General features: G+C 40.5%; 1 protein-coding gene across 1 annotated transcript in view; it reads right to left on the reverse strand.

The window, feature by feature from the left end:
• The window catches only part of FER1L6 (fer-1 like family member 6), a 61,109-nt gene that overhangs the window by 4,731 nt on the left and 42,617 nt on the right, over positions 1-13,761 (reverse strand). The window contains exons 30-38 of the mRNA XM_026043996.1: positions 12,742-12,867; positions 11,507-11,634; positions 9,584-9,754; positions 8,783-8,943; positions 6,138-6,280; positions 5,727-5,815; positions 3,762-3,860; positions 1,195-1,436; positions 682-845 (exon numbers count right to left, since the gene is read on the reverse strand). Coding sequence (XP_025899781.1) covers positions 682-845; positions 1,195-1,436; positions 3,762-3,860; positions 5,727-5,815; positions 6,138-6,280; positions 8,783-8,943; positions 9,584-9,754; positions 11,507-11,634; positions 12,742-12,867 — 1,323 coding nt within the window. The remainder of the gene's footprint in view (positions 1-681; positions 846-1,194; positions 1,437-3,761; positions 3,861-5,726; positions 5,816-6,137; positions 6,281-8,782; positions 8,944-9,583; positions 9,755-11,506; positions 11,635-12,741; positions 12,868-13,761) is intronic.

The raw sequence follows: 13,761 nt of genomic DNA on the forward strand, positions 1-13,761 counted from the left end.
AAGAAAAGAAAAGAAAAGAAAAGAAAAGAAAAGAGAAAAGAAAAGAAAAAGAAATAGACAGCAAATTCCTAACATATATTCAAAGACCACAAGGAAATGGAGGTAGCATAGTTTCATCTGGACCTATAAAACCTTTTCCACTTCCTAAATTACAAAGCAATTGATCTGAAAAGACCTCTTGAAAAGCCTGTTACTCCAGCTTTGGGGAAGCTGTCTTCTCCCTTTGGATTCTGTCTTCCATTAAAACAAAGTAATAATTGGCTTAGGGAGCACACTTCAAGAACAGTAGACCATGTACTTTCCACTTGAGATGTGTCACTAACAAGAAGTGTAATGGATCAGGTTCTTTACCCTGTTTAAAGGGTGAAATAAGTAGAAAAGAAATTAATTAAGTAGATGAGATTTCTCCCATGGATTCCTCAGTTGACATGAAGTTGGCTGGAAACACCTGCTTCTCCGCTCTACCCATTCAGTATGTTGAGAGATGAGAAATAGAAGGAAGCARAAGAGAAATATGAAGTGCTCTGGTTGCCTGAGATCAATTGAACCTAATCTACAGAGAACTACTGAAGCATTTAGAAGTCCCATGGATTGCTATTAGTATCTGTCTTGTTTCAGGATCTCAGCAAAGTACATTAATCCAAGAGAAAAGCTTCTATAACTCTCTAGTGAGCTGCCTACCGTGAGCTCCCCAGCCTTGATGAAGGGCCACCAGCCTCTGACACGCTTCTGCTGAAATATGGAGATCTTGTTTTCTTCACTTACTGCCACAACCATGTTTAGGTCACAGCTCTTGGCTGTCTTGGCTGCTCGAGGGAACCCATTCAGGTTCATTTCAAGAGTGCCTAGAGGGGGAAGTAATGCAACAAAACTCAGAGACCAAACAGACACAAAAATACTCAAACAAACAACAGTTTCCAGCTAAGATATGCAGAGCGATAGAGCAGCTTGGGCCCATGCTGCTTAACTGCAAAGCTTTCTACATCATCTGCCATTCATTTATGTTGCCTTAACACTGTCTCATACAAGTTCCTAGCTATTTAGTCTCCAAGAAATGGCATAAGTTTGTAGCTTGGTACTTCAGAGAAATACAAGCAAATTTTGAGTCGCAGATACCTACTGGTATGTCCTTCTATAAAATAAACATGTGGGGAAACAACAGCTGAAGTTTAGACAGTTTCTTTGCATACTTACCCAAGAAATCATCTGAAGAAAGTCTTTCAAAGTCCCAGACCTGAAGCACCAGCTCAGCAGGTATTTTGCGCTCTGTCTTTTCCAAGGAAAATATGTTTTCTCTTTTACTAACCACCATTTGTTTCTCAGCTGGGAGATAGTGGAAGGGGAAGACAAAGCGCCAGTTGAAGTTCCCCTCTCCCGTCAAAGAGTTGTAGTGAACATCTGTCTCCTGCTTATCCTCTTCCAGGCCTTTTATCCACCTATGGAAAACACATAGTTGAATACATGGCAGTCCCTAGAGGAGCCTGAATTGTGATTTTTAGYGTTCACTTACAAGGGTGATCATTTCTTAGCTCTTCCTCAGTCAGGAGGAAGTAACAGCAGAGCTCAGGGTTGCAGCAGGGCAGTGATGACCGTGGCTCAGAGGTCTCAGTGACCTCCCAGTTGTCGCACAGGACACAGCCATGGCCAGTGATGATCAAAATTCGAGAGTAAGATCATGAATTTTATCCAGATGAGACACAAAAATAATCTATGTGGTCATTTACTCTTGCCTAGGAGATCTGTCYTGTTTTGGCCAGCAAAGAGAGCATTATTTTTATATTCTTTACTAATCACACTCTATTCATGCTGTACCATGCTAATAAATTTTGTGTCAGTGTCCCAGGGCTGATTTAAGTGCCAGCAGTCCAAGTTTTTTTGCACTTGCAGTTCAAGAATGTGAGCATGGCATAAATATGGCTGGCAAAGCCTCTGCAGTTTTAGTTCTGTATTTTTTCCTCTTGTTTTCTGATCCAGTGTGAACAACCTCTGATGTGCAGCGATATGTTACAAAAGGACAATGCTTTCCTAAGCATACATTATCCTCTCTTCTGAAGGTAATGATCCAGCTATGTATGCTTCAGGTCTGAGAATGATTTATTACAGCTTGAGTACAGATTAAATTTCTTTGCAGTACAGCCAAAAAATGGGCCACCTCCCTGCAAGCCCCATTATTTCAAAAAATACTGGTAAAAGATGGTAACAATCCCAAGCACATCACAGTCCTTTGTGCAAATCCGTGCCCGGTAGCAGATTCTGGTGCCAGGGCTGCTAAGTGAGCTACCTGAACAYACTGAGATTTATGTCTTCATCATTAAGGCACAGAAGAATAAAGTTTTATCCTCCTGGTTCTCCTTATCTGCCAGCTCCCATGCAGTCAGCAATGCTCTCACACTGTGGGGCGGCTCAGCTCGAAGGGACTACCTGGCTATTTTCTCAAGTTTGGTGTTATCTCAACTGCTCTGCTACTTTGCTGAATGCATTAGTTTAATGTTAAGGTGGATATATCTGTGTGAACACAAGTAATTTCAAATTAAACACCACTGAAGGACCTGCCAGGGAGGGCTTGCTTGGCCAGCCCGTGCAGGAACCACGTTCATAGCACCTTGGAGCCGTGTGGCTGTGCTAGGGCACCTTGCACGAGCTGGTTTCACCTACAACAAAGGACTGGCACCACTCCTGGTGCCCTATGGGAGGAATGAGCTGCTACCAGCCTGCTCTGTCCTTATGCTTATTTTGCCTTTCTTACTATGTTCATTTGACTGTCAGAACAGGCAAAGTGGAAAACACCCTCCTCACCCGCACCCAGCCAGGTCAGTCSTAGGGCCCCTCCTGCACCTCTCGTGTCCACTCTTTGGCAATGCAGGAGGTGGCAAGCAGGAGATTCACTTTTCCATGTGTCCTGCATCCTGGAAATTTGTGTCAGTAAAATCCTCTCACTCTCTAACAATAGAAATACAGCAAGAAATGCAAGACTAGGGCTCAGTGGAGATTTTTGATACTTTGTGCTTCCACTACATGACAATTTCTCCCTCCCCACTCTCTGATGCCTTCATTCAAGTCCTGATATTGCAAAGTAGTACTCTGAAAAAGGAAGCAATTTTAAGCAGTAATGCGTTGCAATATCACGGAGGAGCTTATTCAAGACTCCACTTTCATTCTCTCTTCATTTTCTAAAAGTGAATTCCTTCCCTTTTCCTGATCATCACAGTAATTGCTCTGGAGCTGAAACAGGCTTTTAGATGGTGGCAGCATCCAGAGGGAGAGCAGTAGGTGCTGATGTAACATCCTCCCCACTCTGTTCGTGGTCACTCAACCATATAAGGAGTGATGGGTTAGAAAGAATTTCCCATAGGAATATCTTGGGATACAACTGCTTCCTTTTTAAAATATAGTCATATTTTTTTTCTCTCATTCTACCTCTCATTTTTCTCTGATTTCTACCTCTCTGCATCTGTATAAGCTGTCATCATTCAAAATCTGCATTTGAGCTCTGCTAAACTCTGAGCTCAGTTCTCTTATGCTGCCAGTGCCTGGGCCAGAAGTAAGGATTAATGGCATTTTATAGTAATTTGATTTTAAGAGCAAAAAATTGATGAAGTTTCTAAAATAGATGGTTAATTTGAATGGGAATTTAGAATAAAGAAAAAGCTTATGGTATATTCTCACAGTGTATTTTTTGTGACTGATTTCGACCCATGTATTATTTATCCTTTCAAGGAACAAGCAGCATTGGTATGATGGTAGCATCCTGAAATGCTTACCCTTTTACATAGATATCACTTGATTTTTGCCCAGTAAAGATATTTTCATCTTCTAGAATTACATCCTCTGTATTCCAGATTATTACCCTCAGTTCATATCTGGAAAAGAAAGAAACAGCATTTTGTATAGTTTAAGATCACACTAGCAAAGGGTTTTTTTTTTTTTTTTTTCCTTTTTAGCAGATCTTTGTGTCAATAAGCTATGGTCAGACACTGGTGAAAAAACATGCTGTGTTTTTATAATGGAGAAATGTTGTACTTGCACAAATCTCTTAAAGCACGATCCTCCTCAGGTCCCCTCTGTTCATTAGAATGTCTAGTGACAAAACAGAAGCAATGACTCCTCTCAGCTCTCTGGATGTGCAGGAGGCATCACTGCCAGCTTTGGAGGAGGGGAAGAGTCCTTGGTTTTTTACCTGCATGTTCCTTTTCAGTGCTGTTCACAAAAATGCTGCAGTGAAACTGGGCAAAGCAGCCTCTAGAAGTTAATTAATAAACTGAGCTAATAAAACCCAGAATTCTCTGGGAGATGCTTTTCTGAAGAAATATCTAAAAAATATGGTTTTCTGTGCAATCCAGTGGATTAAAAGGCAAAGGAAGTGCTGCTCAGAAATACTTGCAGTGAAAAAGTTCAACCATCCTCTCTAGGAACAGCAATAAAAGGAGTTAAACTTTTTTATCTAAACTTATCTACATGTATGGTAGTCATCAGGTGCTCTGATATGTTTGGAAACAACGACATAGGATTTTTCTAAAATGGCATGTGCTGTCTTGGACATACGCTCACAGATATAACAATATATAGATAGATATGGTAGATACAACAATTCTCCCCAGAAGCTACCAGGTATCCTCTCTGAGCAGYTGCAGTCAGTCCTGCCATGAGGACTGCATCAGAGAGGCATCCTGAGCTCTTGTAGGTCTCTACCCTAGAGAAGGAGGATTTCCRTCTCCAAGGCTCTAGAAGACCCTGGTTTAGCCTAAGATCACTGACAAGATATGTTTTCAAAAAGCATCCTACAGAGCCTGCAAACGGTTTTGCTGCATCACATCTGCACTTCTCTGCAAAACATGAAGCCCTTGTTTGCATGCTTATCTTCTCCCTGAGAACTAATGGTTTAGCAATATTTTCCTTTTTTTTTTCAGCTTTAGTGAGTATTACTTTTTTTTTTTTTTTTTTGGTCTTGGCAAATGTCTATTGTCAAGGTACTTTACAGAAAGTTCTAGTCTGAAGAAAGTAATTGTTACACAGACTCTTGGTTTTGTCAAAACAAAATATCTGATGTTGCTTCAGATATAAAATTCCCCCCAAAAAACTTGTTACAATATTGGAAAAAAAGCTGATGTGGAAACAGCTCAGAATTCTATTTGTCTTTTTTATCATTTGCAAACATTTAATTAGTTTGAAGAGCTCTGTATAATATTGCATACAAATCTAGAACTGTATCCATCTGAAATAAGAGCACTTGATATTTCAAATGCATCTCACTCTGCTTCTGATCTATATGTTTCTTGAGTTTATCTCTGAACCACGTGCTGGAATTCCAATAGGTACAAAGCTGCTGCACCAGGATAAAGATTTCGGCCAGTGGTCAAGCACTCTGTATGGCTGAAATAGGTAATGAAAACAGAACTACTCCTTTTAGCTCAGAAAATAGGTGATAATATCAGAATTATAAGGGACTCTTTCTGTAGCTATTTTAAATCCTATTAAAAAGGGGATCTCTTCCTAAAAGAAATGTGATAGACCTTGATGCAAAAATTGCCAACCATTCCTGACTTATTTAATGGAGCACACTAGATGTTCTCTTTCAATTTGAAATTGTGCACATCAAAGGAAAGTCTTCTTAGGGCCACATAAATTTGTGATGATAACTCATTTAATAGTTCTTTCCAGACACCTAAGACAAACTCATTCCTTGAAGATTTATTCCATCATCTTGTGATAAATACATAGGTTGTTACCCTTTTGGTTTTCTTGGTGAAATGTCCACCGGAGGTCCTGGCAGAGGCATATCTGTAGGAAACATGTCCACCCACATCTGCACGCGACCCTTGAGAAAAGAAAGAAACATTCTTTCTTATTCCTGTATCTTGGAAAATATAGAATTTTCCCACTTTTCACAGATCCCATACAGTAGAGTTAACCCAGCTTTTTAAATACCAATAGCCATTCATTGCTATTGTGTGACTAGGTAGCTCACTGTGTGGGTGTATGTGACCATTTCCAGGCTGATATTGTGCACAGACTCCTGTAGGACATAATAGCTGAAAGCTGTAATGTTCTGTCAGTCTGCTGATACTAACAGAAACCAGAGTAGGTGGAGCAAGACTGCTCTTAGGCCTAGGATACCACCATCCTCTAAGTGGTCCTACCTGCTCCATGCCTGGTTTATCTTTATGAAAGAGGGGCCGAGTCTCAATGTGCTCTGGAACTAGCTTGTATCCAACTCCAGGGATTTCATCCCAAGCACGTAAAACCTTTAGGGAGAGATGTTCATATGATTCAACTGGCTCCTCTATGGGAAAGAGCAAAAGAAAGAGAACAATCAGAGCTGAATTAGCATTTAAGATCCCTGGGCAATATGTTCTATTAATTATTAAAGATGGTCATTAAAATTCCACTTGAGTTAAAAGGAAGTTTTTATGTATCTAAACTAAAAAGAAAGAGATCTTAAAACACATTTAATTCCCATAAATAGGGTACCCACTGGAAAAACTAGAAGATTAACGCTTAGGTGGTAGTTAATCCGTAAAATACAATGGATCATTTCACTGTTACAGCAACTGCTTCTGACAAGGAGATGGAAGCACTCTGTGTAACTTCCCTTCCTCATACAGATAACTGCAAATATGAGACTTTTTTTATGGCTCATGAAAGACAATGAGACTTGGACTTTGATGGAGCTTTCAGTAATTAGACACTGAAGGTTGTGTCTGTACCTCATTTTGCCTTGTGATGACAAGAGCAGAGGCCCCCTGGAGAAGCAAACCACACCTCAGTTGAGGAGCAGAGATGTGAGGGCTGAACATCATGGGCAAGGGCATGTCTCCTCCCGAGAAACATGGCCACTGTTGGAAGAGGAGACCCAGAAGGACATATCCATGAAGGAACAGTCCAATCAGTGAAGACAAAGCAGATATTGAAAAAGAGAGAAAGCCTTTTAGCTCTTCCTCTCTTTTGTGTTATACAAGAACCTAGTGATCTGAAGAGAGGATCTTTCCTGAATTAGAAGATAAATACCTAAGTTAAAAGGAACGATCTCTGTGTTATCAAAGCAGTTTACACTTTTCTTATCGTGTTGATGACAAAGGGTTTGTTTCAGATAGAAATAGTAAATATTAAGCACTTCCTAATACTACTGAGATGGAGGTAGCTTATTAACCTATGCTTATTAAGAGCTGTCCCACCTATGAATACTGGCATGCATTTGAAATGTCATGTATTGCATCTAATTTTAGCCAGCTAAAACCAAGAATTTTAGACAGAGCTGATTAGTCAGGAAGACTCCAATGACAAGAAGGATAGACTGCCCCTTTATAATGGACTCCATTTGTCACAAACACATTTCTAAGGACAGTTTTCACCCTCTCAAGAAAGCTATTTCTTCCCAATGCTTATGGATAGATGAGACTTTTCAGACCAGACCAGGCCTAAGACAGACATGTCAGAAAAGCGGTTTGGATGAAGAGAATACTGTATCCTATTTTTTATAACCTGTTGAAAAACTTGTGTACACAAGTTTTCAGAAGGTAGGCTTGCCATCTGTCTCTGCATTTCCTTGCTGTTGGTTTTCGCATCTTGTCCAATGCTGATGGGTCTGAAGTGCATTTTAGTGAACCAGAATTTTCACCTACAGATCCTGTTGCCACCAGTTACATTTCCTGCTATACCAGAGAAGAAAACTAACAGGAATAGTGTAGTCATAAAACATCTGGCCAAAGAGCTAAAAATAGATCAACTCCTCTTGCTCCAACAGGGCTACCTGAGGCAGGTGTGAACTATGCTTTATTCTATCAAAAGGAGTTTGACCAAAGGATATATGCAAAGCAGTGAGAAGTATAGGTTGCCCTATGCTGCCACTACTCTCTCCAAGGTCCTTACCTTCTTGGTTTTCCAGTGTCCACTACTGTCTCTAGCTCCTTTTGTTCCCACTATCCTCACCAACCTTTTACTTACTGTAAGTATAGAACTGAATCACTGATGACCCAGTCTCACTCCACCCTATGTGTGATATGGGCACTCAGCTTGTTGGCACTCAACTGCCTTTCTTTTAATCTGGGAGCTCAGAAAGCAGCTTCTATTCTTCCCTCTGGATTCATGGATCTCCAAATACTTGGATTTACACAGCACTTTACATTAGCACTTAAAAAAGAGCAGTTGGAATAGTAATAATCGGGAGGAGGAGAATAACAACCAAGAGAGGAAATGCCAGTTAGGTAAGGTAGAACCAGACGGTAAGTGGCCTGGAACCGAACTGTGCACCAAACTTCTATGATCTTGAATGACTCTACCTCTGGACATGCTTATCATCTTCACACTGCTTAGGTATGTCTACACTAGTGTGTTAGTTCAGATAGGGAGTGAATCTTGAAGAGACTCCAGTTATCCTGTCTTCTCCTGCTTTCCTTTATCATGTGGAGCAGTGTCAGAGCCTGCTAGATACAGTTCTTTCAAATGAAGACACATTCCAAGAGCATCCTCTATCCTACAACTGCTCCTGGGCACTCCATTCTTGGGACCAGACAGCAGCTATGTCAAAGAACCCCCATCACCACCATGTGGAGGACAATTCCTTATCAAAAGAGATTTCACTGTAAGATACTCTCTCATTAAGCTTCACTGGTAGTTAACATAGACATTGCTTTTATTATCACAGCTATMCAAGTATTTCAGAGCAGAAATTTATTCTAGTAATCAAATATCAGTGTCTACAGCACAGTGGTACYCCAGCTGCAGCTGGGGCAGCCTCTAGGTACTGCAATAAATGCAAACAAAGTACAGTAAACTACTTCATTACCATTCTCATCTTCAGTGAAGATCGTCTGTCCCTTGAAGACTTTTGTTCCTACTTGTATCTCTCCAGGCCTCATGAAGGGCCCGCTTATTCTGTAGTCCTTACACAGCTTAGTTAGGATTTCGCTTGGCTTGGTTGCATCTCGCCATGCATTGTACCCTTCTCTGCAAGGATGGAGGTGAGAATGGAGAGAAATCCTAGCTCAGATAAAATGTCCCAGTCACTGGTGTGCTCCATTTGTAGGAAAAGAGCCCCAAACTCTCATCTCCTAGGAAAGTGCCCCAATCTCAGGGTGATGGGGCTATTTTGGTTTGATTTTCTCTGCATTATCAACCTGCTGTGCACAATGGCCTTGCAAGAGTAGCAGCCTGGAGTGGCTTCCAGTCACCCGGTGTGTGTGCCAGAGTGCACAGGCTTTGCTGCAATTATTCCAGTTACAGTTGAGGAGTGGAGGAGTGGAGGACGGACTTGAGCCCTTCCACAGCTTCTCTGACATATTATTTGTCCTTGTGCTTTCAGTCAGTCCAAAGGAAGTTTATCAAGAAGAGAAGTGACACAAAGACTGTTTGCCATTTCAAAATTTCATGAAACAACAGTGGCATTAAATTTAAAATACCCACGTACCCCGTGCTCACATTGGGTGGCTACCCAAAGCCAATGCTGAACATTGTGGTAAAATTCAATTAAACTACCTGCTATGACTTTTGTGCTGGAGAAAGCACAATATTTGRCCACATTTGGAAATCTCTCTTCAAGTACCTCATGCATTATGTGCTGCTCTCTGTGGCAGACTGAAGAACTTACATTTCATATTGACTTTGCAACCCACAGGTTGCTCGATGCCTACTGTAGAAACGATTTTCCAAATCAATTTTAGTTTCTCCAATGAGGTCATCTGTTCCCACCAAGTCATGGTCATAGATCAGGACTGTGAGCAAGGAATCCTTGGGGAAAGTAGCCTGGATTTCAAATGATCTGCAGCAAAATTTGAGAAACACATGCTAGTTAAATTGTTTTTTAGGTAAAAATTTAAGCAAAGATTAAGGTAATGAATATTGTGCAAACAACATGTAGACAATACGCACACCCTGCAAACTGTCTTATTTAAAGGGCAGTGTGGTTTGGAAGATCATGCTTTTTTAATGAAATATCTGAACATACTGTAAACATGCAGAGCAAAAGCAATTTCCTTCTCCTGCTTTTCTCCATCCTCCTGCTACAGTTCAAAGCTTGCTCCCAGCTACAGCAAGCAGAGCAATTGGAGGGAGCTGGTCAGCAGCACTGGTTTATCCTGAAGAGATTGTATCCTTCCAATGGAGGTGAAAGCAAGAAATTTATGAGGTTAAAGAAGTGGTCTGTATGAGGTACTTGCATGGGKTTTTTTTTGGAACACCAAAAGGCTTTGGTGCTTTCTGTTTTCTTCTAAAATCTCCAGATCCTGTTTTGAATATAGGAATCTGGTGACAATCAACAAAATGACCAAGCAAAACTTTTAAAACAAGTTTCAAAGAAATGACTCTCCTTTTCATTCAGTGCATACTTCAGTGGTGTCAATAACTGTCCTGAGAGGTATAAAGCAGCTGAAAATACAAAGAGACTTTTAAAGGGGATTTGATAAATTAATGGAAGACAGAGGCATCGCACAGTGTTTATTCCAGGTTTCTCCAAGGCAAGGCAAAATTAAGCTTTGTCTCCTGAAGGAGGAGTTCAGTCCCCAATTCTGTAGCAGCAGCAGAGCGGGCTGTGGAGGGCAAAGGAATGAAGGCTCTGGGGTGACTGTGGGTCCGTGCTGATCGATCCCAGGGCTGCGAGGGCAGGGACAGCTCATTGCGGTTGCTGATATTCCAGCAGCAGCAGTCAAAGCAAGGGCTGTCCAAGTTAATAACCAATTCCTATCTCATCTGGAGCAAAGCAAGCAGGCAATTGCCCATTCCATCTAGGCATTAAGGTTTATCAGCCATGATGGTTCAGTTGCAGCCTACTAAGAGAGCTTAAATCACAGAAACTCAGAGGTTAAGATATTGAAGGACTGCTCTATTTTTGTCTTTTCTGCTTACATTTTTTCTTTAAACACTGGTATAGAGGCATTGCAGTCTAACTAATTCTATATACTAATGTTCTGGTAGAATAATTCCATCTTGATTCCAAATATTTTTGTCCTTCTTAAAAGAGGCAAACTTACAGAAAAAAAATATCATAGCTAGTAGAATAAACACATGAAAGAAGGAGAGAGCATTTGATAAACAAAATTGTTTTTTACTGAGAGCCTATCCCTAGCTCTCACATTTGGAAGTCTGGGGATTATCAAAAGCCTAGTATTTTGGTCTAATCCTACAATTTATGAGATTTATTTATCACTCTTTTCAACTTGAAAGGTCAATAAATATTTTGAAATCGGACTTTGCTGTGCTAATATTTATTTCACTCTACAGTTGCATTAATTTGAGCAAAGTAGATCATTTGTTGCTTCATTTCCTCTCATGCGTTCATTTATAAAACCTGTTACAGATTGCATTTCAGGATGTGTTGTTTTGGCTGTCATGAAWATTGAGTAAATTATAATCATACAAGATGACACCAGTTCTCAACATTTTAATCAGTACCCTTATAAAGCATTCGAGTGGGCAGACATCAGCATGTAACAGGCACTCRGTGCTTGCAACAGCAGCAGTGGTGGCAAGCGACAAAGCAGAAATCTACTGGAAATGATATGAAGCCATCACTGACCTTCCAAATACTGGGTTTAGCTGCTTGGGGATATAGTTTTCTCTGTCTTTAATTTCTGTTTTGCCCAGTCTCAGCACAATGTAGGGATCTGACTTGCCATCTGGATCAGCAGGACTGAGGTTAAATGCCTGTTAAGAAGAAAGACTGTGTCGTCAAGAGGCCTGGTTGAAGGTAGTTTGGTGACTGCAGAGAACTCYAGGCTTCCCCAAAGGTTCTAGGGTGTCCTGGAAGTGTGGGGTGAAGCCCAGCTTGCCTGGTGTCATACAGATTCTGGCATTTAGGTTTGTAGGCTATTGGGGAAAGATCTGGAGGAAGAGAGGGTTCCTAAAGGTGGAGAAGATACAAGCCCTATCTCCAGAGACCACCACTGTTAAAAGAAAAACAGGTGAGAGAGGGAGAGGCAACACTGAGGAAGAAGCTGGCTGCACTCATGTATGTGGGATGCAGGAAAGGTTTCCATAAAGAGTGGACCAGATCTTTGAACAGTATAAAACTGCTTCTGGGACTGGCCCGCTGTATCTAGGAGATACCAAGGAAGACTTTACACTCAGGAAATAAATAAACTCTTCCCATCCTTCTCACTGGATTTGTTTGCTATCTCCTCTTTACCCACCATTCCTCCTCCCTCTTAGACCATCTGAATCGCCTGTTCCTCTGAAATACCCATCCCCTTCCATTTTCTTCTTTCAGTTTTTATGTTGTGTTTCTTCAGTGTTTGGTCCTCTGTATTTCTCCCTCTCTGTGCCCCCAGTACCTTTTCCAGAACACCTACTATTTTGGTTTCTCCCAATTCACAGCCCTCACAAGATATTCTCCCACTTGCACCTTGCAGAGAATGTTGTATTTACACAACAAAATCAAACCACTCTCCTGATTAAAACTTTACATAACGTGACTGGAACAGGTTGTCTGTATTACATTAAGTATAGCTCTAGCTCCTTCAGTTTGAAGAAGCAAAGCATTTCTTCAGACTGAGCCAGCATCTTCATGATTTATTGTAAGGAATGGATACTTTCTCTTCTAAACATCCATCCTTAAAATTTGAAATAGTTTAGGATACTTCCTAATATTTAGGAATATTACTAGGGATATTATAAGAATATAATAGTTATTGTCTGAAATACAACTGAAAATATGTAACACAGATGAGGTTCTCCACTGCTAGACCAAATGTAATCTGAGTTCAAAAGCAACCCAGAAGTTATTTGAAAGTTCAAGAGAATATGTCTACTTACTGCCACAATGTACACCCTGATGAGGACTTTCACAGAGTGGTTTGGTGGTATCCCTTGCAGAACACGGGGCTGCCCTCCCTCCAGCACACTGGAGTCCTCAGGGCTTGGGTATATGCACAGACAACCCTGGGAACATAATGTGTTTTATTTTCACTTAAAATACATCAAGCGCAATGCAAAAAAACAATTGGAAGGGAACATAGRTTCGATGTACTAGGCCTGATCTTTTTAAATATATCACTACTATAACTTACTACTCATTATTGCTTCTCAGTCACTGCAAGAATTAGCTGCAGGCTCCTGACTCTCTGTTTTGTTAAATGAAATAGTTGCTGCAGGTGCAAGTCTATTTTTTCTAAGTATTGGTATTCTAAAGAAAACATTTGTCTCTTAATGGAGCATTTGTAATTTTGTAATTCCACTGAGTTGGGTTCAGTCTGATTGGAGCCCAGATTGACCTATATTTTTGCAGTCACTATACAAACCATTTAAATCAATATTGACTCATGCTTCTGAGTAGATCATACTGCCTGAAAGCAACTGGCAAGTCATTTGAAGAGAAATTTGCATTGCAAACTAGCTGAGGTATTAATGAGCTTAAGATACTCATTCCTCTAAAGTATGAAGTGCTTGAAGCCTTACTAACATTATTTATACTTTGAAATACATTTGCAGATTGCTTAATGGTGTCCTGGATCAGGCTGTGCACTTGTCTCCAAATGGARCAGCTAGAAGAGCCTTCATTTAAATTATTCAAAACTACATGCAAAGAACTATATCTGACAGTGTAGAAATGAAGTTGCATTAGTAGAATCTGGACTACAGACTATGTCTATTTCCCACTCTCTATGATGAAAACTTTTTTGCAATTTCTTATTTCAAAACAACAATGAGTACCTGGATTTGGATGCTGTTTTCAATTATGAGATAATGTGAATGGAAAAATAGGACTCTAGATCCAGTAAAAGAGCCTATTTATAACAGGCTGTCAGTGTCTTTGTCTTTCACTTCAGGATATCT

This window comes from Nothoprocta perdicaria, unplaced genomic scaffold, assembly GCF_003342845.1.
Source record: "Nothoprocta perdicaria isolate Ctin4 unplaced genomic scaffold, notPer1 scaffold_345, whole genome shotgun sequence".
Taxonomy (NCBI): domain Eukaryota; kingdom Metazoa; phylum Chordata; class Aves; order Tinamiformes; family Tinamidae; genus Nothoprocta; species Nothoprocta perdicaria.